At 44.3% G+C, this 22,115-nt stretch overlaps 1 protein-coding gene across 2 annotated transcripts in view; it reads right to left on the bottom strand.

Moving 5' to 3' along the window:
• Window positions 1–22,115, bottom strand: part of Dip2a (disco interacting protein 2 homolog A) — a 90,310-nt gene that overhangs the window by 25,663 nt on the left and 42,532 nt on the right. For both annotated transcript variants that reach the window (XM_042695299.1, XM_042695300.1), the window contains 15 exons: window positions 21,823–21,942; window positions 20,253–20,450; window positions 17,091–17,182; window positions 14,393–14,503; window positions 12,727–12,850; window positions 12,276–12,385; window positions 11,618–11,720; window positions 9,993–10,057; window positions 9,753–9,846; window positions 8,484–8,603; window positions 7,104–7,218; window positions 5,444–5,583; window positions 2,649–2,785; window positions 2,086–2,166; window positions 1,064–1,191 (listed from right to left, as the gene is read on the bottom strand). In XM_042695299.1, the coding sequence (XP_042551233.1) occupies window positions 1,064–1,191; window positions 2,086–2,166; window positions 2,649–2,785; window positions 5,444–5,583; window positions 7,104–7,218; window positions 8,484–8,603; window positions 9,753–9,846; window positions 9,993–10,057; window positions 11,618–11,720; window positions 12,276–12,385; window positions 12,727–12,850; window positions 14,393–14,503; window positions 17,091–17,182; window positions 20,253–20,450; window positions 21,823–21,942 (1,738 nt within the window). The remainder of the gene's footprint in view (window positions 1–1,063; window positions 1,192–2,085; window positions 2,167–2,648; window positions 2,786–5,443; window positions 5,584–7,103; window positions 7,219–8,483; window positions 8,604–9,752; window positions 9,847–9,992; window positions 10,058–11,617; window positions 11,721–12,275; window positions 12,386–12,726; window positions 12,851–14,392; window positions 14,504–17,090; window positions 17,183–20,252; window positions 20,451–21,822; window positions 21,943–22,115) is intronic.

Here is a 22,115-nt window from a genome sequence, read left to right on the forward strand (position 1 = left end):
TTTGAACAGTTACTCTGCTCAAATTTCTTGGTATTATCTCAAGTTGCTAATCTCTCCCTAACATCCTACAAATGCCATTGACTATGGCTTCATTTCAAGGTTCTAGTGTTCTTCAGCGCTTCCCTGGTAGGGACAGTAGACCCCTGTTTACAAATGTAGTCACCCCACATTCCATCAAGTGAGTAGCTGGGCTGGCCCTGCTTCCTGGGGTACAGGAGGTCATGGCTGGGGCCAGTCTCCCTGGCTTACCACAGAAGCAGGTGTGGGTTATCTGACCTAGGGACACCTTCATCTACAGTGTCCCAGTTTCTGCTGTGAAGGGCAAGTCTTGGCAGGATTCCCTAGAGATTTCTTCAAGTACAATCAAAGATGGGGGGGCCTAGCCTGGCTCACAGGTACCCTGGTTTGAGTAACAAAAAAGCATCACCTAATAAGAATAAATGTAAAGAAACACAACTGGCTGAATAGGCCAATCAGGACAAGGGCTTCCTCCCGAAGTCAGAGGAACAAGAAAAAGAGCAGGACAACACCTGCTCCCCCCAACCCCCCCGCCCGGTACCTCTGTGTACTATGCCACAACCCCAGAAGTCAACTGTTTGCTCAATGAAAATGAGAATCTCTAAGATCCTTCACAAATGCAGAGAAGCTGGGTAGGTTTTGTCTCAGGAGCAATAAAGGTTACTATTGTGTGTCTCCCTTAAACCTTACTGTGGGTTTCTTAGAAAAACCCAGTATTGTTGTTTTAACTGGCATTTCTAAGATCGTAAGGAAGCTAGACACCTGCTGTATCCTTGCTCACCCTTTCTCTGCAGCTGGTTGTCTTCTTGTTCTTTGCTCACTTACAAACCTGGACCTTGTTCTCAAGGAACTGAGTGGACTCAAGACAGTGAGGATGTTAACTCTGCTACCACTGCTCACATATTTTTGTGAGGTGCTTTTGATGTACAGAAATTTGTAGTGTTTACAAGATTGTATTGGACTTTCCTTTCACTGCACAGACTTCACAAATTTTAACGAGTGGAGGAGTCTGACGCCCGTGGTGCGGAGATCCGCAGCACATCACCTGCCTCTGTAGACAAACTTCATGGGCTCCACAGCCAGGGCGGTGGCCACGATGTCATCTGCATTGTGTCTGCGGACTCCCACAACCATCAGCCCATCCAGCTTGCCCACAACGAAGACCAGGTTATCCTGAAGAGAAGGTGTGGTCAGGACTAACGAAAAAGGTCAAACAAGCCAGCAACAACTTGGTCTCCAGATACCGTCCAGCACTAGAAATGCTCCCTGCCATAAGGCCCCTGGACAGGGGGAAAATCACAGGGCTTGGAAGCTAAGAAGTATTGTGCTGAGATCTAAGAATGAAGGTTTGAAGCTAACCCAGGCAGGAAAATCCGTAGGACCCTTAATCTCTATTCAACAACCCCAAAAAGCTAGAGGTAGAGCTATGGTTCTATGAGAAAACACTAGCCTTAAGCAAAAGAAGCTCAGGGACAATGCCCAGACCCTATGTTCATGCCCTAGGACTGGCAAAAGAAAAAAAAAGGTACTTAAAACATTTTGGAAACATCTGAAATAGTATCCATCAGTATCAATGAATACTCACATGCCTGCCACACTATTGTTTTTGTATAAAAAGCATAACATCAAGCTAGGCGCCAGTGGCTTACACCTGTAATCCTAGCTACTTGGGAGGCTGAGATCTGAGGATTGGGGTTCCAAGCCAGCTCAGGCAGGAACATTTGTGAGTTCTTATCTACAATTAATCACCAAAAAAAATGCCAGCAGTGGAGGTGTGGCTCAAGCTGTAACCTGAAACAAAACAAATAAATAAATAGATAAAGCTCAGGGACGTGCCCAGGGCCCAGGATGGGCGTAAAAAATTTTTAAACCCTCACCCCCAGGTCTGTGGCTTTTTCTCACGGGTAGCAATTGCAGGGGCGGTTAGCATGACTGACATGGTTGACAGGGAAACCAGGGGCTGACACAGGGTCAGGGTTCCATCTGATACTCAGTCTAGTGCCAAGCATTCCTTACCACCAGCCTACACTCCCCAGCTGGGGTGCTGGCATGGGAGGACATACTTACCGGCCCAATGAAGCCCAGCAGGCCTGTCCTGGTGAAAGGCCTGTCAGAGACAGGGGCTCCTCCTACAGTCACTGGAATAGTCTGCCAGAGCAAGGAGAGGGACATCAGAAAGACACAGTAGGCAGGCAGGGGAGCTCAGCTCCACCCATGCTGCATGGGTCCAAGTTGGCCCCTGTGGTGTTCTGCGGAGGGGAATATGTAGTCCAAGTTGACTCCTGTGGTGTTCTGTGGAGAAGAGGAGGTTCCCAGGGACCCTGGCTCTCCACAGCCTGTTTTCTTGGCTGGACTGCACTATTACGGGGTGGATATGCCACCTGAGCAGGAGCTGAGTGTTCTTTATGCCTTGATATGCATCTGGTGTCAGCAGGCTAACAACTATCACGACATGGACACAGCCATCATGCCTTGTTGCTGGCCAAAGCCATTTAGGACAATTGACTCCAACTTAGGTAGTGATGTCCCCGCCCTTCTTCCTTCTGGGTAGAAAAGTCCCCGCAGTGCTCTGTGCTACTCAACATGCATGGGACTAAATTTCAACATGAAGATCAGGAAGAGGGACAAACCTCAAACACATTCTTTGTGATTCCAAGCAATCCGTAGTATGCTGTCCCAGTTGCACTGGAATTGACACAGATCTCCCCAACTTCGTCAGTTTTACAAAGGTAAGGAGTGCCTTCAACCTTCACAACACATGCACTAGCTAAGCAGAAGACAAATGCAAAATCATAAATGTATTTCACTGGATCATTCACAAAGATTTATTTACTTCTATATTTGAAGTTATAGAATCAAGACATTACACACACAGCAAGTTCTTTTTTTTTTTTTTACCAGCATGACACACAGCAAGTTCTTAGGAGAATTATGACATAGATAATACATAGTCCAACTAGTCTGTTTTTCTACATTAGTTAAAGTAATTTTAGGGCTGGTTATAACTTGGGCAAACTGATTGCCTACCATGCATAAGGCCCTGGGTTCCATCCCTAGGACCACAAAAAAAAATTAAAAATAAAGCAATGTGCTAGGCACCCATGGCTCAGTCCTGTAATCCTACCTACTCATGAGGCTGAGATCTGAGGATCACATTTCAAAGCCAGCCTGAGCGGTAAAGTCTGTGAGACTCTTATCTCCAATTAATCACCAAAAAGCCAAAGTGGACCTGTGGTTCAAGTGGTAGAGTGTTGCCTTGAGCTAAGGGACAGCACCCAGGCTCTGAGTTCAAGCCCCAGGACCAGCACAAAAAATAAATGAAAATACAGCAATGTGAGGAGATTAAGAAGTATACCACATCCATGTAATGAACCCTGGACAACAGATTATTTCCTCTCCCATGAGCATGGAGAAGGTGGAGGCACTCAATGGGAATGCTTTACCCTTGCCAGCACTAGCTCCACAGCAATACTCTAGGTATGCACAGAGAGAGATCCAACATCACAGAAAGGCACACACTGCAGATCCACTTCACACTGTGGTAAACGTGAATGCTGTAGGAGATTATAAACTGCTAATAACCATGTCAGTCATGTTCAGGCAAGCAGGGCACAACCAGGAGCTGTGGAGGGGCCCAGAAAAAAGAGCAAGCAGGTAGGGGCAAGTGCGTGTGTGTTCTCTGTAATCCATATTACACTAATAAAGTGAGCACAATATGAGTACCCTTGTACTTATTCAAAATAATTACCTGTGACAATTTACAAGTAACTTGTACTTTGTCATGAAGATAAATATTCTCTACCGTGCTGCTTTTGTGGGTTTTTTGCTTTGTTTTGTTTTGAAGAGACAGAATCCTGATGTGTAGGCCAGGCTGGCCTTGAATTCCCAAGCTTTCTGGGACTGCTGGGATCACAGGCACACAGCTGACTCTCCATTATTTTCTTCCTTCCTTGTCTGTCTGTCTCCTCTCTGCCCCCCCCCCACCCCCACTTCCTCCACCCCAGCTCTTTTGTGCCAGTCCTGGGGCTTAAACTCAGAGTCTGAGCTTCTGTGCTCAAGGCTAGTGCTTAACCACTTTTACTCACAGCTCCATTTCCAGCTTTTTGATAGTTAACTGGAAAATGAGAATTAAATGGACTTTTCTGCTCAGTCTTTGAACTGTTATCCTCAGATCTTAGGCTCCTGAGGAGCTCAGATTGTCAGTGTAAGACACCAATGTCCAGCGTCTGCTATTTTTTGAAAATATTTTATCCACATATTCAAGCATTCTACGAGACCAATGACTCCTTTTGGGGGTAGAATTATAGGATAAAATGTAACTCATATGTATAAAGAGGCGGAGCTAGAAGCCACAGTTTAAAACTCATACTAGTCTCATATCAAGCAGTCCAATCTATGCACACATCATGGATCAGCCTGCTATACAAACTCTAGTCTGGGCCAATTTGGCTGTCTAGCATTGTCCATAGCCCTCCCTCTGGAGTCCCTCCCATAGCAGAAGAGTAGCAGAGAGCCCATTAGCAAGGCTGCCTATGGAGCAGATAGGCAGCCCAAAGCCTCTGAAGCCATATCTGTGGCACAAAGCTGGACATCACTAGGTCTGGGGTGACTGGGTAAGATGGCACCCTGCCTCTATTAGACTCTGGAAAGAGAACTGCCAATGAACCCTCCAAGTGTTGTCATAGGAGGAGAGTGGAACAGCTATGGGGTGGCTACTAGCAGGGTAAATTCAGGGCAATATGAGGGGCACCTTCATTTCCTGCAAATCTCAGCTTATTTCTAAACTGAATACAGAAGGAAGAAACAAATGTGGAAGACATATTTTACAAACACAATGCTTTTGAGGAAACTTTTTTCTTTTTTTTTTGTTGGTCGTGGGGCTTGAGTTCTGGGCCGGGGTGCTGTCCCTCAGCTCTTTAGCTCAAGGTGAGCGCTCTACCACTTGAGCCACAAAGCCACTTCTGGTTTTCTGATGGTTTACTGGAGATAAAAGTCTCTCAGTGGGCTAGGAAGGTGGCTCAGTGGTAGAGCACTTGCCTTGCATGCCCGAGGCCCTGGGTTCGATTCCTCAGCACCACATAAGCAAAAAGAAAAAAGCCGGAAGTGGCGCTGTGGCTCAAGTGGTAGAGGGCTAGCCTTGAGCTGAAGAGCTGAGGGACAGCACCCAGGCCCAGAGTTCAGGCCCCACAACTGGACCCCCCCCCCCAAAAAAAAGAGTCTCACAGTTTCCTTCCTGGGCTTAGCTTTGAACCGTGATTCTCAGAACTCAGCCTCCTGAGTAGCTAGGATTACAGGCATGAGCAACCGGCTGAGGAAACTTTTATGTACATGTTTGCTTCAAGACTATGACCGCAGAGCTGGAGCAACTGCAAGCTTACTGTAGGTGAACAACGTGGCATGCAGGTGTGCTGAGGTGGGTCCTTACCTCCGGGCATCACCTGGCCAACATCCTGGACAGTTAGGACTGACAGCTTTTCCTCCGAGTCAACTCTGATCACACCATAACTCAGGCCACTCATTGAAAGCACAGCTTTCCTTGGAGGAGGTCCTCCCAGATCTGGTGGCCTAGAAGACAAGAGCAGTATCGGGCTGATGGCCTGGGGAGATGGCCAAGTGACTGTCTTTGCTCCATACTGAAGCACTTGCTCTGCACAATCAACTTGTGACTGTGTGTTCTAAAGCTCTCAGGTCACTCTCTGCAAACCACTGACTCTCAACTGTTTACCCTCGACACACACTCTTTCCACCAGCCCTCAGGTCACTCTCTGCAAACTGCTGCCCTTTGATGAATGTGCTCCACGCTCCTCCTATAAGCTTCTGGACAGCTTTGTAAAGCAGTGCCCCACAGCGGTGTACCTTCCACACACCTCCCATCAGCAAGCAGGCCTATGTCTGCAGGGAAAGTGACACTGTGACTTTTATGGCAGACCATTAAAGTAGTAGATTCAGGGTATCCTGAGATGCTGGTCTGGAGTCCAAGGTGAGCAGAATGGCTGACTGAGTCACTACTCTGTGAGGAAGCCTACACTAGCTCACTCCAAAGGAGCGGCCCCGAGGCTGAGCACAGGCAGAGCTTGTATAGATCCACAGGGTCTGTCAGACACCATCTCCCTGAATATCACATGGCCCTTCCAATCCTAGCCCACATAAAAGTCAGAAAGGAAATGCCCTCCCCACTGCCCCCCGCCCCACTGCTATATTAAGCCACTAAGTTTGAGGATAACTTATTTTGCAGCACAAGTAAGTGAACTCTGGTAGAACAAATGAGTGAGGAATGACTTAGTTGGGAAGGGTGAAGGTCCCTTCTAATGCTAAGTTACTAAAATTTAGGGTTACTTAATGCTTGCAAATTTGTAAGACCACACCACCTGTGAATATGTAACTATAAAACTTTAAAAACCATATCTGGGGTGACTCTGTAGTTGCTGTGTTGAAGGTAAAAAGTTAACTTCTAGATGGACCCTCAGTTGTGAGCACACGGCCCGAAACCCCCTGGAACAGGCTCAGAGACGGGGCCAATGAGAGTGCACTGGAGATGACTAGAGGGGAGAGGGACCCAAGATGCCCATATGTGGCCTGCAGGGCCACGTGAGGATGCAAGGGAGGCAAAAGGAGCCCAAGGCCCAGGAACAAAGACACTGGGGCTGAGTCCCCTGTGCTCCCTGATGTACTGCACGGGTGACTCAAAAGAAATGGCTGTGTGAGTGCTACAGCCAAGCACGGAAGGCTGGACCCTCCTCTAGGCAAGACAATGAGCCCCTCTGGCTGACCTGCACAGATAAAGTTCCTCAGTTATAACATTTACTGTGGAGAAAGATAATCTGGAAAGAAACGCCTAATAAAATAACCTGCCAGCACTCCCCAAGAATCGAGAATCTAGCTAGGAAGCTACTACCTAATTCCTGTGCAAGCTCAATCAGACAGGGGTGAGGGGAGAGGGAGCATGCATGGCCATGGTTTAACCCACCTCACTGTTGCAGGCAGCCTGAATGCTGCCATGGGGCAGGCTCTGCTTTAGGAAAAGGGATCACAAACTTGGTGCTCAGGCAATTCAGCTGTATAGGATGCAGAAGACAATCAGGTACCTGCGGATGGCGACAGTCAAGGCTTCAGGGGAACTGGCACAGGGACAGATGACCTCTGGCCTCAGCCCTCTGGACTGGAAAACGTTGAGGAAGGCATCACAGGAGGACACTGACCCTGGACAAAGCATTGGGTGGAGCATGAGAGGCATCCAGAGGGACAACTGGGTGGGCAGCTGAATAAGCTGACCCCAGCGAGCCCAGAGTACGAAAAAGCACTGCAGTAACTCAGGAGCACACACCTAGCCAGCAGGGATGAAGCACATACGGTGTATCTCCAAACCATCAGAGAAGGGAAACTTCCCACACGAGGCTTTTCTCTAGCCTGTTTACCGCTGAGCCCTTCTCTCCTCTGCCTTCTCCTAGCCCAGGCAGCAGGAACAGCCTTCCTGTGTTTTGGTTCTGGGTCAGTGAAGAGATGCCGAGCAGTCAGGAACTTCAGTGACCCAAACCTGTACCCACCCAACAACACTGGGCCTGGGCACTGGATGGGCCACAGTGTGAGAAGTGAAGAGTCTGCTCCTGGCCATAGCCTCAGAGTTGAGGAATCTGCACCCTGCCTCCAGACTGCTCTGCCTCTTCTTGATGTCCCCTCATCTCGGGAAGCTCCCATCACAATTAGTGCTGGCAAGCTCTAGCAGTGACTTGGCTCCATGGAGCACAGCCCTGTGGCCTCCAGAACCCCAAGAGATTCATCACAAACCTCTTCTGCCCCAGCAGGGTACATGGATTTGTTGGAGCAGTATGCAGGACAGCAGGTGAGCTGCGTGCTTAGGCTAATGCCAGGAGAGCCATGTGGTACCCCTGGCAGCATGACAGAGCAGGAGCCAGGCATAGGTGTCAAGCTAGAGTTTGCTGTCAGAGAAGGCACTCGAGGGGAGTGGCATGCTTTGACTGGTGTGCTTTGCATAGCCTACAGTGGGGTGGATGGGCAGGGAGCTAGGGTAGCCGTGTGCTCAAGCAGGAGGGAGGGTGAGGGTATGGGAAGAGCAGCACTACAGGTCAGAGGAAGGTCCTGCTGGGTTCAGGTGTGGACAAAGGGAACGAGAGGTTCTGGTGGTACTGTATGCCTTCCCTGCTCTCCTGAGAGATGGGGGACACAAGAGCAAAAGGAGATAAATGGTGGTATACAAGGATACTGCCCTAGCTGGCACTTGAACCAGGCCCTGTATATTCCTGGGTCCAGGAAGCTCACACTCACATTCAAGCCCAGTTAGTTCAGACACACAGGAGGAGCAGCTAAAGGGGCTCCACTGACAGAACGCAGGTTGGCCAAACATATACAGCAGATTCTGTGTCAACGGGTGGCCTTGTCCATCGGTGAGTCAAGGTTCACAGGAGGAAATGCCACAGTTCTGCCTTGGATCACAAGGGTCTACTCACATGGGTTTGCACCGTCGGCCACAATCAGCATGCGCAGAGAGCTGAGGCTGACGCTCCTCTGACCTCGCTGTGCCAGAAGAGACCAGTGCATGTCTCGGGACTTCACCAGGGCTGTCTGAGCTGCAGGGAGATGTCCTTGGGTCACAACCCTCACACTCCTAGATATGCATGCATGTTGCCACATGCAGAGGAGCAGGGGAGCAGACCTGTTCTCCAGGGTGACGCTCTCTCTGCAGCTCTCTCTCCCATATGTGACCTAACCTATCCAAACACCCCTAAATCCACTTTGAGATTATGTAGATATAATACACTGAGACCTTTTTTCAGTCTTTTTTCCTTTTTTCAGTCAGAAGTTGTGTCTACCTCTTTACATATCAGACTGTTTTACCTCATGCCATCTGTCCCTTCTAAAGGTACTCCCCTGGTTTAAAGATGTCCTGTATTGCCCATACCAGCATAGCACCTGGCCTACAAGATGCTGGAAGCCTCTAGTTCATGAGGTGAGAAACACCTGGGAATTAAATGGAAAACTTAACCTTCAATTTGGCTATGTGCTGAGCAGTATGCAGGATCTAGTGAATGCTATCCCTTCCACCGGGCTCTGTTTTCCTCCATAGAACAGGATGCCCGCAGAGAGCTGCACCCGGTTCAATTTTAGAGGCTGACTTGCAGGACATACACTATCACCAGCAAGGTAGAACACAGACACACAGGCTGCTCAGCGTGAGTCAGTGCACTGAGGGCTGTTGAGTTCCACTGGCAGAAACAGAGAATGCCTAAGCTGAGCAGATGCAGAGCTGAGGCCTCCTGTTTGGCCCTGGGAGGCATCCCAACCACTGGGGAGGTGAGAGGAGTAAGGTCCAAACCCCATAGGTGATCCCTCCCATTCATTAGACTTCATCTGTCAGAGACTATATTGTTGAAACAAAAGCTTTGCTACTGACAGCTTCAAAAGCTCTAACTTCAAATTGCACATATCTCAAATATGGATACTAGGGTGGATGCTGATGTGGTGGTAAATAAACTTCAGAAGAACAAAATAAGGAGTCTTGGTCCTGCAGAAAAGAGCTCAATTATTGGTTTGCAAATGGCTGCCAGGCCTTGAATGGGCTTGCTGGCTTAAAGGCCCAGCAGATTCCTTAAGGCTCCAGAGCAACTCAGTCCTAACGGGCACTTCTGCAAGTTGCCTTTATTTTTTTCTTAATCATCAGTTATCAGCAAAGATTTCTTTGAAGAAGGGTGAGGCAAGTGGGGGCCGACTTCAGGTACCTTTATAGGAGCACACTTTCTGAATCCAGGAGAGGGGGTTGACCTTCATCAGTGCATATGGGATGCTGACCACGTGCATCTTGTTCATGACGCTCTGAGGGAGGGAAATACACTGTCTCAGGGGCAAGGACTAGTCACTTTAGGAAAAAAAACCCACAAAACAATGTGCCCTCATGCCATTACTTCATGGACTTAGCTCATCTCTTCTTTTGAAACCAGTCATTAGCAAACGGCACTCACTGTTAACACACCATGCCACAGACCAGCATCCCTTTTGAAGTCCAGTACATTTGTTAACGTTTCAGCTGAAAGCAAACAAAAAAATTAAACCAGTGAGCAGCTCTTCAGTAGCCCTATGAGTTTTCAATAGAAATTCTGAAATGACTGTTATCACCAGCATGTCAGAATTTTAGAATACAGAAATACCACTTTCAAATACTATGTACTTATTTATCACTAAGTTTGGTTGTCTATTTGAATATGGGAAGCATATAACTCTGGATAGGAATAGAGAACTACACTGGTCATGATCCTGAAAATACAGGGAATATTACATACTGTAGAAACCACATGTACGTTGCTATATACTATCACTATGCTTTGAATGAACACTTCAGAACTAAGAGGTGGGACAAGAAATTGCTGAGGACATTCTTGCTTTATATGTAGAACCACAGAGTCTCATACCCATTGGTTGCATTCCTACATCTTCTATCTACAAAGTGGTGGCTTCTGTCACTCTTCAGAATGCCACTCTGCATTCATTTTCTGGTTCAGGGTGGCAATTGATATGACCACATTGCCCTCTGCTCAGTGTGCTGACGTATCCTTCAGCTGCAGTCTCACATGGGTCAGGAGACAGCATCGGGGGCCATAGGCAGACATGGCAACCCTCTCACGATCACAGCCATACCAGGTACACCAGAGACGGTGATCAGGAAGGTCCTGTTGCCTTCCAAGGGGTGGGGCAGACACCGTGGGGTCTGAATAAGAATGTCTCTGGCTTCATGTCATCAACTATGTACACACTAGGTCAAAATTGAGACTGAAGAAGAACCATAGGACTTGATTTAATAGTACTCTTTTTGAAAATATTAAAGATCCTAGAAATTTTTTCCCAAATTGCCACACAAGTCTTTAGCCATATCTACAAACTACCTCTTGAATTTAAACCATCAATGTTTTAGATACTGAACTACAATATTCGATTTTACTTTCTAGTTTGTTCAACGTTAGTATTTCAATGTAAGAAAACTAATCCATTTTTAGTTTTAAAAATATTTTACACTGTACCCCATACACATACATAATTAATTATATAATTATAAATATAAAGGTTAATTTACAGAATTAATGATAAATTGGGAGCGGCCCCTATTACAACGAGAGACAGTCTATGACCAAAAGATGCATTCAATGTAAGTATAACATGAATGAAGCTTAAGCCATGTCTACAGGCACAGAAAACAGGACCAAAAATATTGTGCTATGAAGAATGTGTTCTACTTGTCATACTGAAAAATGTGCTGCCTTCAGGCATCACTGATTGAATCAGTCATTGTATCAATAAATTACTGCTGAATTTTCACGTTCATGGCATTGGTATCTATGCAGCATTACTGAAACCACCCTGGGTGGAAAGGCTCTCACTCAGCCAGCCCAGCACAAGCCCAGAGCCCTGAGCACACACTAGAGAGAGAAAGTGAACACGCGCGCATGATGCCTGGTACCACTGGGTAAGAGTCAGAGGTTCTGGTCAGGGTAAATGTGCTACATACAGAATGAGTTCTGGGGTGACAGCAGGTCTGTATGTCAGGCACCAATGCAAGCAGGATGAGCCACGTCATGGATGTGAGGGCCCTTACCTTCTGAGTACCCACAGGCCTGGGTCAGGGCCTGGCACTGAGCCAGCAGGGACTCGTGGGACACCGTGATCCCTACTGTGCTGCCTTCTTTGCTTGTTTTATACTGTAAGATGTCAAGGGAAAACAAAAAATAACATTATGTGGTATCTAAAGCCATGAGGACAGACTGAAGGTTAAGGCAGTCCGGGGGCTTGAACTCAGGGCTTGGGTACTGTCCCTGAGTTTTGCTCAAGGCTTATGCTACCACTTGAACCACAGTTCCACTTCTGGCTTTCTGCTGGTTCGTTGGAGATAAGAGTCTCATGGACTTTACTGCCTGGGCTGGCTTGAAACCATGATCCTCAGATCTCAGCTTCCTGAGTAGTTAGGATGACAGACGTGATTCATCAGCACCCAGAAACTATGGTCATCTTCTTTTCCTGGTTAACTCTAGAGCACTTTATACCATGGACATTAAGCGGCTCCATCATATCTGTTTGTTTCCCAGAGGAGTCAATTAGGGAAGAATTAGGTCAGAGCATAACCTGAAAGGATCAAGTAAGGTTCTATATAATTTTTCCTATTTCTAGGTTATAGATAATATAAAGCAGCTATCTTCTTATGAGAATCAATACCTAAGCTATGAGGTTATACTTGTATGCCAAGTAAGGACCCTTACCTCAATGTAGGCAGTCCCAGCCGCTGCGTCCTGGGCCAGAGGGTGCCAGTCCTTGGGGGGCTTGGCCAGATGCTTCCCATCAATCACCAGCCAAGAAAGCGGGGGCCAACCTGTAATGGCAAACAGGGACTGGCATTACCAGGGGCCAGAGGACTCTGCTCCTCACAATTACAGCCTGTGTCCAACATGCAGCTGCCAGCCTAGGAAGGCGATGGGACTCAAGTCTTAGTCTCATTTCATTTTACTCTAACAGGTGGATGAGGCTAGCAGCCCATGTGGAGACAGCAAACCAAACAAAAAATGAGGTTCACCAAAGCCAGAACAAGTTATCATTTTTGATGAAGACCCACAGCCTCTGTACTGTTCAGTCTCTGGAACAGCATGCCTAGAAGTCACAGTTAAGCAAAGCTGTAGACAGAATACAGACTGTTAATGCCTCCAGAGGGCTCACCTTTGAAAGCTGCCACCTCTCCCGTCTGTGCCTTGGGCAGGCCCTTCTGACAAGCATCAGTAGTCAGGGCCAGGGTGACTCCACAGCTGCCCAGCAAGAATCCGACCTGCTGGCTGCCAGCATCCTTAGAAGACAGAAATCGTGTAAGCAGGGCTCTAGCAGGAACCTCAGCCACTAGTGCTTTAGGCCACTTGAAAGAACAGAGCTCCTATTAAAATTCTGGAACAATTTCATCTTATTGTCTTTTTATATTTTTATGAAAATAAGGCAATTTTTTTTTTTTTGGTCTGTCGTGGGGCTTTAACTCTCAGCTTGGGCGCTGTCCCTGCACTCTTCAGCTCAAGGCGAGCGCTCTACCACTTGAGCCACAGCGCCACTTCCAGTTTTCTAGTGGTTTATTGGAGATAAAAGTCTCACAGATTTTCCTGCCCGGGCTGGCTTTGAACCTCGATCCTCAGAACTCAGCCTCCTGAGTAGCTAGGATGACAGGCATGAGCCACCGGCGCCTGGCAAGGCAATTACTTTTAAATGTTGAGAATGTTTTGACATTGATCAGGGTACATTGTATTTATAAACTGTTTTGATCAATGGCAAGAAAGACAATAATTGAAAACAATTTAAAAAGAATTTTGTTTCTGTTGCAGTAACTACAACGTTCTGGAAAGTGAGCTAATTTCTCAAAGTTTTTTTTTTTTTTCTTACAAATGGCACTTAAAAGCATTTAATTAACATGGGTTAGTTATTTCCGCTCAGAAACACCTTCTCTTCACTCAGGTCTTTTGAACATGTTCCTCAGCCAAATTTTGTCATTTTTTTTCATCTAAGTTTAACAAACCTCTAGTTTCTTTCCTAAGCATCACTAAATTTACATGCATGACTATTATATATTATCTCCCTGAGATGAACTGAGATGCAAACTTTAGTTTGGGATTCTTGAGCATTTGTTGTATACATAACATTAATGTACACATTAACAATGATCTGAAAACAGGGTTAGAATGGTCAAAAACTCAGACTTTCTAAGACATATGCCCACTCTACTCCTAAAATCATGTTTTCAATAATCAGATTACTATTTTTATCTAAGATAGCACAGCTATCCATAACAAGCAAGTTCTAGGTAGTAATTCATCAGTGACAAAAACTGCTTTTGTCATGTAAGTGAACAGACAAACATGAGAATTCCCATCTTGTCTATTTACAACTAAAATGATCAATGATCATATGGTTGGAATAAAAGTTCTGACCAAATAAAACAAAATTTTGGCAGACGACACATTTTCTCTCATCAGAAGAAAAGAAATGTAGTTTCTATTAGGGAATTCAGATAGGTAATAGGGGGACTTTCTTTTTTTCCATGTATTCTTTTTTGGTGCTGGGGGATCAAACCCAGCACGTAGCACTTGTTAGGCAGGCCTTCTGCCAAGTGAGCAATGTCCCAGCCTGCAACTGGGTATCTTCCCCCATACCTACACATAAGTCAAGGGAAAGTATGTAGGCAAACTGTCTACTAGTCTCCAAAGTTCTGGCCTGTAACTATCTTTCTTCAAGTGGCCAACTGCTAGGCCATATCCATGTGAAGGAGCAGGGAGACATCACTGCATCCCACCTCAAATTCAGAGGAGAACTACAGGCAACAGCCTTGGGACTAGCCCAGGTTTGCTACCTTTCTTGTTAATGGTACTTCTATTGGGACAGGAACCAACTCCGCCAGAAGACACCCATAAAATGCAACCATGAACATCACAGGATCACTATTTGGAAACACAAGCGCCACCTATAATGGTACAAAGAAAAACCGTAAGATTACCTAAGAATGACTTGAACTTATTTCACTTTTTAGAATCTCTGTTGACTACCTGAAACTCAGAAATATTTTAGATTTCAGTTTCTAAATTTAGTTTAAAAATCTAATCTTAGGGGCTGCGAAGTTGGCTCAGTGGTAGAGTACTTGCCTTGCATGCATGAGGCCCTGGGTTTGATTCCTCAGCACCACACAAGAAGAAAAAAGCCCGAAGTAGCGCTGTGGCTCAAATGGTAGAGCTCTAACCTTGAGCTGAAGAGCTGAGGGACAGCGCCCAGGCCCAGAGTTCAGCCCCCACAACCAAAAAAAAAAAAAAAATCTAATCTTAGATTCATTCTTTGTCCTTAAATTTCCTTATTATATAACTTCAAAAAATACTTTGAGCCAGGCCAGGTGCCAGTGGCTCATGCCTATAATCCTAGCTACTTAGGAGGCTGAAATCTGAAGATCACGGTTTGAAGTCAACCAGGCAGAAAAGTCTCTAAGACTCTTATTTTTAATAAACTACTCAAAAAAAGCTGGCCCAAGTGGTAGAGCACTAGTCTTGAGCAAAAGGGGCTCAGAGACAGCACCTAGGCCCATAGTTCAAGCCCTAAGACCAGCAAAAAATAAAATAAAATAAATATAATAATAGTTTGAACCGGGTGAACAAATGCAGCAGTGATTCTAAGTAGACACTACAGTTAACATTAACTATACTATACATTAACTTGTGGGTAGGGACTAGAGGAAAAAACTGGGAGAGTGCTAAGGAAGGGGTAACGTGCACAAAGAAATGTACTCTTTACCTAACTTATATAACTATAATCTCTCTGAACATAACCTTTATAGTAGCAGTAAGAATATTTACAAAAATAGTTGGAAAGTCTTTACTAAAAATACAAGTCTTTACATGCAACAAAACTACTTTAAGCTGAGCCCAGCAAACAAGAATCAGTTCCTATTCGTGTCTACCATCAATGTTTCCTTTATTAATAAGAAAAGTGATCAAGAAATCAAATTATATAAAACACTAGCTTCCAAAAGAAGCAATGCTAACCCCACGTTTTAGTTGAATAAATCTTCTCTCCTGACTTTACTATATCTGTAGGAGGTGCTGAGCAGACCAAACCTCAGCCAAGATATTTCAGCCACTCAGTCTCACAGGCTTTCCCAGCTCCTACCTCAGATTGTGCTGCTGCACAATTCTGCTGCACAGTGCTACTTCATCCTCCACCTCAATTTGTATCAATAAAGCTAAAAAGATTTAGTTCACAATGACACAGATATACTATCCTCTTGGTCTCACGAGATCATTTATGCTCCAACTCCAGGCTGTGCTGCTTTAAATACTATGCTTCTAGTACTACATTTTATTTAAAAAAAAATACTTAAGGCACAATCCAGGAACCCATGGCTCATGCCTATAATCCTAACTAAATGGGATGCTGAAATATGAGGATCATAGTCAAAGCTAGACCAGGCAGACATATTCTCAAGACTCTTTTTGCCAATTAATCAGTAAAAAATTCAGAACTGGATGAGTGACACAATTGAAAGCAGACCAGCAATGAACAAAAAACAAGCTGAGCAAGAGCCTGGTACTGGTGGCACACAACCGTAATCTTAGCTACTCAGGAGGATGAGATCTGAGGATTGCAGTTCAAAACCAGCCTGGATAGAAAAGTCTGTGAGACCCTTACCTCCAATTAACCAACACAAAGCTGGAAGTGGAGGTACGGCTCAAATGGGAGAGCACCAGCCTTCAGCAAAAAGCCACGCAAGAATTCAAGGCCCCAAGTTCAAGCCCCAGTACCAGCACGCACACATGTACTCACACACAAATCCTTAGGCCCCAGTTTTGCTTCCAGACATTACAGGTAAATATTTATTGCCAGAAGAAATTCCTATCCCTTTCCCATTTTCTATCAGCCTAATTTTTTTAGCTGCTTTGTCTTGTTTTACAATATCTAGTCAAATTAAAAGTTATATATAGCAGAACATGGTAGTGTATTCTTATAATATCAGCTACTTCAGGTGAAGACTGGAAGGATATAGTTTGAGGCTAGGCCAGCCAAATGTTAGTGATATTCCATCTCAACCAACAAGCTGGATACAGTGGATTGTGCCTATAAACCCAGCTACCCAGAAGGCAGAGGTAGGCAAATCATGATGTGTGATCAGCACAATTCCCCAGAAACATGGAAGCAAGCAGGGCTCAGGTGGCAGAGTACCAGCTGTGATCAAAAAGGCTGAGCAAGCACGAAGCCCTGAGTTCAAACCCCTGTACTGGCACAAAACAAATACATATAAGAATTCCTACAGGCTCACCATAAAAAACAATATAAAATCTCACTTTAAACTCTGCACACAAAGAGGTATGGTTCTCACACTGTTCACATTTTCACCAAGTATACCTTTCGCTCCCTCTGCTGGCTCAACCGCCACCCTGCTTGTTCCTTGTCTCGATTTTTACTTGTTCTAAAACCTTCCATAAGATCTGTCAAATACCTATCATGAAACAAGGTTTTTAAGTCTCTGTTTTTGCTAACTTCAATAAAACTACATTCTAGTTACTTACTCGGTCTCCAGGCTTAAGTAGTGGTTCATTTTTACTAGTTAGTTTATTGAGTAGAGTATAAGCGAGTTTTAAACTCCGGCTCCAAAGTTTGCCTAAAATAGAAAAATAAAAACACTAAGCAGTGTAAAATGTAAGACACTAAAAGCTAATACATAATGTAGCAATCATAATACACAGAACTTCAGACATTTTTCCAACTAATTATTCTACACAATTCTGCAACAAACATGTTTTCTTTTAAAATAACACATTTATTTTTCTTAATTCAAACGTAAACAGGATTTTATTAAAGAAAATTTTGGGTATAATGAAGTCAACAGAAAAAGTCATATTCTATGTTTATACATTGGTATAAATACGTGCATATGTGTGTGCTCACTAATTCTCAAGAAGTACAATTATACTCCACCCTACTTTTTTCAATTAACACTAAACTGTGAATGCAGGACACTGACACTCCTCAGCGACATCACTTATTAGAGTAACACATACTCATTTGCTCTATTTAATTCATGACCTTGCTACCCATGGTTACATGGTTACTACACCAGTGCTGGAGTTGGGATCTGGGCTCATGAGATAAGGTGAGGTTACTGTCCCTCCTGACAAGCACCCATACCCACCACCGAGCACAACTGAGGACTACCCCTGAGGACCACAGAGACAGGAAATTCAAGGGACAGCAGTGAAAACTGCTGGAACCTCAGACCTAAGTCTACTTCCCCACATAACAGTCTCAACCTCACTCCATGCGGTATACCAAAGAAGGAACACAAATGTCATTATTTAAAATCTTCAAATTCCTGTAACATAACCACATTCATTTTGACAACCATGTCCTCTGAATTCATACTCAGATTTCACTAATAATGATACTAACCTAGTGCCACACCATGACATTCCTGTGAACTATGGGATCTGTGAAATCAATGAGAAAAAATTCCAATGCCAAATGTAGGATCAGTTCAAGATATTAGGAATTATAATATATAAACACTGCCCAAATGAACCCAGCTATGTGTCAAAAGAGTAATATTTTGGCCAAGTCAGTATTACCCCATGAATAGAAAGTCACAGAAAACCAACGTAATTTGTCATACTAACAGAACGAAGATGCAAACATCACAGCAGAGAACAAACTTGATAATCATTGATGACTTTAAAGTTATTTTAAATGATTTTTAAATCCTGTTTAAACAAGGGAAAGGAAACAAGCTTCCTTAATAGGATGAAGGGCATCTTTACAACCCAAGCAGGACAATCATGGTTAATTCCCCTAGACGCAGAAGCAGGTCAGGGTCATCTGCCTGCAATGTTTTATGAAACACCTCTGTCAATACAGTAAGAAGGTGGGAGAGGTAAAATAACTAGAAATAAAGCTGTCCTTATTTGAAGATGACAAGACTGTGTACCTAATGAATCTTTAAGAAAATATATTTTTATGATCTTTAAGTAGTTGTACAAAGGAGTTGCCATTCAACAAAGTGGATTATGAATGCATAGATCTCAACCTATCTAATCATGAAAAAGATGTACATTAAAACCACAATACAACACCACTATACTCTCACTAGATTGGCTCAAATTTGTAGCAATTCTAAGGCTGACAGTTTCAGGGAGCGGAGCATGGGGTTGCTGCACACTGGTGGGTATGTACTGGGAAAGTACCCTTGTCTATCAAGGGCTGCCCTATCCCAAACATGGCATGGCTACTTCCAAGAACTCATCCTACAGATGTGCACTCAGGGACACATACCAGTATCATCTCAGCAGCACTGTTCCCAACAGCCAAACCAGAAACAACCCAAATGTCCACCTCCTAGTGAATGCATAAGTGAATTCTTGTATACTCATTAAGAAATATACATCCATAGGCTGGGGGGATTGGGCAATTCAAGGCTCAGATTTCAATCCCCAGTACTGAAATAAACAAACACAAAAGTATTTTGGCCAGGTGAGGTGGCTCATACCTATAATCTCAGGTACTAAGGAGTTGGAGATTGAGATCACGGTTCAAGGCCAGCCTGGATAAAAAGTTCATGAGATCCAATGAAGCCAGGCCCAATGGCACACACAAAAGTTGTAAATCAGAGAATAGCTGTCTAAGAACAGCCCTAGCAAAATGACAGACCCTATCCAAAAATAACTAAAGCAAAAAGGGCTGGGGATATGGCTCAAATGGGAGTTACTGCCTAGCAGTAGAAAGCCATGAATTCAAACTCCAGTACAGACGGGGGGAAAGGCCCATTTATGAGAATAAAATAACTTCACATAGCATCATAGATGAGTTTCACACACTAAGAAAATGACATAGACACAAAATTGCACCTTTTATGTAATCATGTTTTCACAGGATTTTAAGACAGGGCAAGCCAGTGGTACAAACACTGGAACTATGGTTTTGAGTGTGGACTGTACATGCTAGAAGGGCACTGCTGGCCCAATCTCACCAAGCCTTCTGCTTTCAGGAGAGTATTCACTTTGCAAAACACATGAAGATGTAGTAAGGAATCAAGGGATGCCAAACACAAAAAAATATACACTGCATGATTCCATTTGTACAAAGTCCAAAAGAATATAGAACTAAATCAACTATATTATTAAGAATATATACACACTGGGTGCTGTGACTTGCATCTGAATCCTAGCTGCTCAGGAGGCTGTGAGCTGAGGACTGTGGTTCAAAGCCAGCCCGGGCAGGAAAGTCTGTGCGACTCTTATCTCTAATTAATCACACAAAAAGCCAGAAGTGGCGCTGTGGCTCAAGGGTAGAGTGCTAGCCTTGATCATAAAAGAAGCTCAGGGACAACGCCCAAGCCCAGAGTTCAAGCCCCAGGACAGGCAAAAAAAAAATAAAAATAAAAATATATGTATGTATGTATGTATATATATATATATATATATACACACACACACACATATATATATATGTACACTCTCTCTCGCTCTCTCTCTCTCTCACACACACACACACACACTCACACACTCAAAATCACAGCCAATGAATGGCAGGAGGGAGGGCACCAAAAACAAGGCCACACACTACTTGACTGACAGCTGTGCTTGCTTCTTAGGACTTTTACCAGGTAGCACGTCAGGTTGCAGTGCATGTGTAATAATTTCCCAATAAACAACAGCGCAATGCTTTCTGCTAATACTTGCCATAGGTGAGTGTATAGGTGGCCTTTCCTGTGGTATCCAAGGCAGTCAGACAGGGGGCCTTGGGCTGCGTTGTGCCCCAGTGCTGCAGGGCGGCCAGTAGAGTCGGGGGCCAGGGAGTCCCCACTGCCAGAGGTTCCCCTCTTAGCACTGCCATTTGATCTCCCTCGGGTTTGGGCTGATTTGGATCTGGTTGTTGAACTGCAAGCAAAACCAAAGTGTACTGTACACATTTATAGAGTTATCACAATGAAATTCCCTTTTATTTAAAAAATTAAGATTAAAAAAAAAAACAAACCCACCATGTCTGAAAACTGTGTGTACGTTCTGTTTTGTTTTGTTTTCTTCTTTTGTGCCAGTCTTGGGACTTGAATTCAGGGCTTACTTAGTTGCTGTACCTCAAGGCACTGTACTCAAGATTAGTGCTCTACCATTTGAGCCACAGCTCTACTTCCAGATTTGTTTAGTTTTCACAGACTTTCCTGCCCGGGGCTAGGTTTGAACTGCAATGCTCAGATCTTAACCTCCTGAGTAATTAGGATTATAGGCATGAACCACCAGCACCTGGCTTACACATTTTGTTTTTAAGAATCCATACTTTGATTTGTTTTTAATTTTGACTATAAAAAATTTATAAATATTTGCTTAGATTTATCATTATCTTAGACACAGACCAAATAATAGCAATTCACTCATGAACAATGATTGTTTTGAAATAAAAACAATCTACCTTTCTGTAACTGCCACCATATATGACATGGCTGACAACAGGATAGCATTTCTACGTTCCCACCCTTGGGTCTAGACTGTGGCACCCAGCACCCAATGCCTCGGTTCAGTGGGTGAGGACAGCTTCAGGCTTGGAAGCCTGGTTCCAGGGACCAGCCCACACAGGACCAAAGCAGGCAGAACTTGTACTTCGGACAACTGCCATTCAAAAGGAAAATAATAGTCTTTGCTCCAATGGCTAGGTACTCAAATTTGTCCTAGTGTTAAAAAAGACTTTTCCAGCAAAGCTGATGGAAAAGGAGAGAAAGGTAAGACTGCTCTAAGAAGCATTCATACTATGGGACTCTAAAAAATGACAGGATAAAATAATAAAAAGGCATCAAACCTAAGCTGGAAACTGAACACATTAAAACCACGGAAAGGTAAGTATTTCAGACTTAAAAGTTTAAATAAAAAATGTAAATAATGGAAGCCTAACTCCCATTTCTTTCATGGGAACAGAAAATGTTTCTCACTTTCCCACTTCTTCCTGCTTTAACCCTGCTACACTAAAATCCTTGCTGGAAAAAAATTTAAATTAAGTGAAACGTTAGCAGGATTTTTATGAGGTGCTAACCGCTGGATCAGATGTTGAAGAATAGCTAAGTCACTAATCTGAGTCACGAATTTTCTCCCTGCTCATGTAAGGAAGCAGCCTGTGCGGGTCTATACTCACCAATGCGCAATGTTGCAGCATGCAACAACATAAATGCCTTTAAGTACATCACACATGATGTACCTTTGCTGTGTGTTCAGACAGTATGGTTACAATGCTCACAAAAACATGGACGCCAGAGAACTCTACCTTCCAACAACTCCTCAAAATCATCCACAAAGAATTCCTTCAGAGGAGGGCGTTTTGGCCTCTTCAAAGTGTTCAACAGCTGCTGGATTTTGGAGGACACTCTGCTGTTCACAGGGACACCTGTCACAGGGAAAGCAGAGAGGGACTAGCGTTGTCACATGCTACACCTGAAGGCGTGAGAGTAAACCACTCCAGTGTACAGAGTTCACAAATCCAGCCAGAGCTGGCCCATCAGACGAGTTGTCTTGGACTTTATTCATTCAAATAAGCACTTACTAAATGCCTTTCAAGAA

The sequence above is a fragment of the Dipodomys spectabilis genome, unplaced genomic scaffold (assembly GCF_019054845.1).
Source record: "Dipodomys spectabilis isolate Male_0828 unplaced genomic scaffold, ASM1905484v1 ptg000184l, whole genome shotgun sequence".
Taxonomy (NCBI): Eukaryota; Metazoa; Chordata; class Mammalia; order Rodentia; family Heteromyidae; genus Dipodomys; species Dipodomys spectabilis.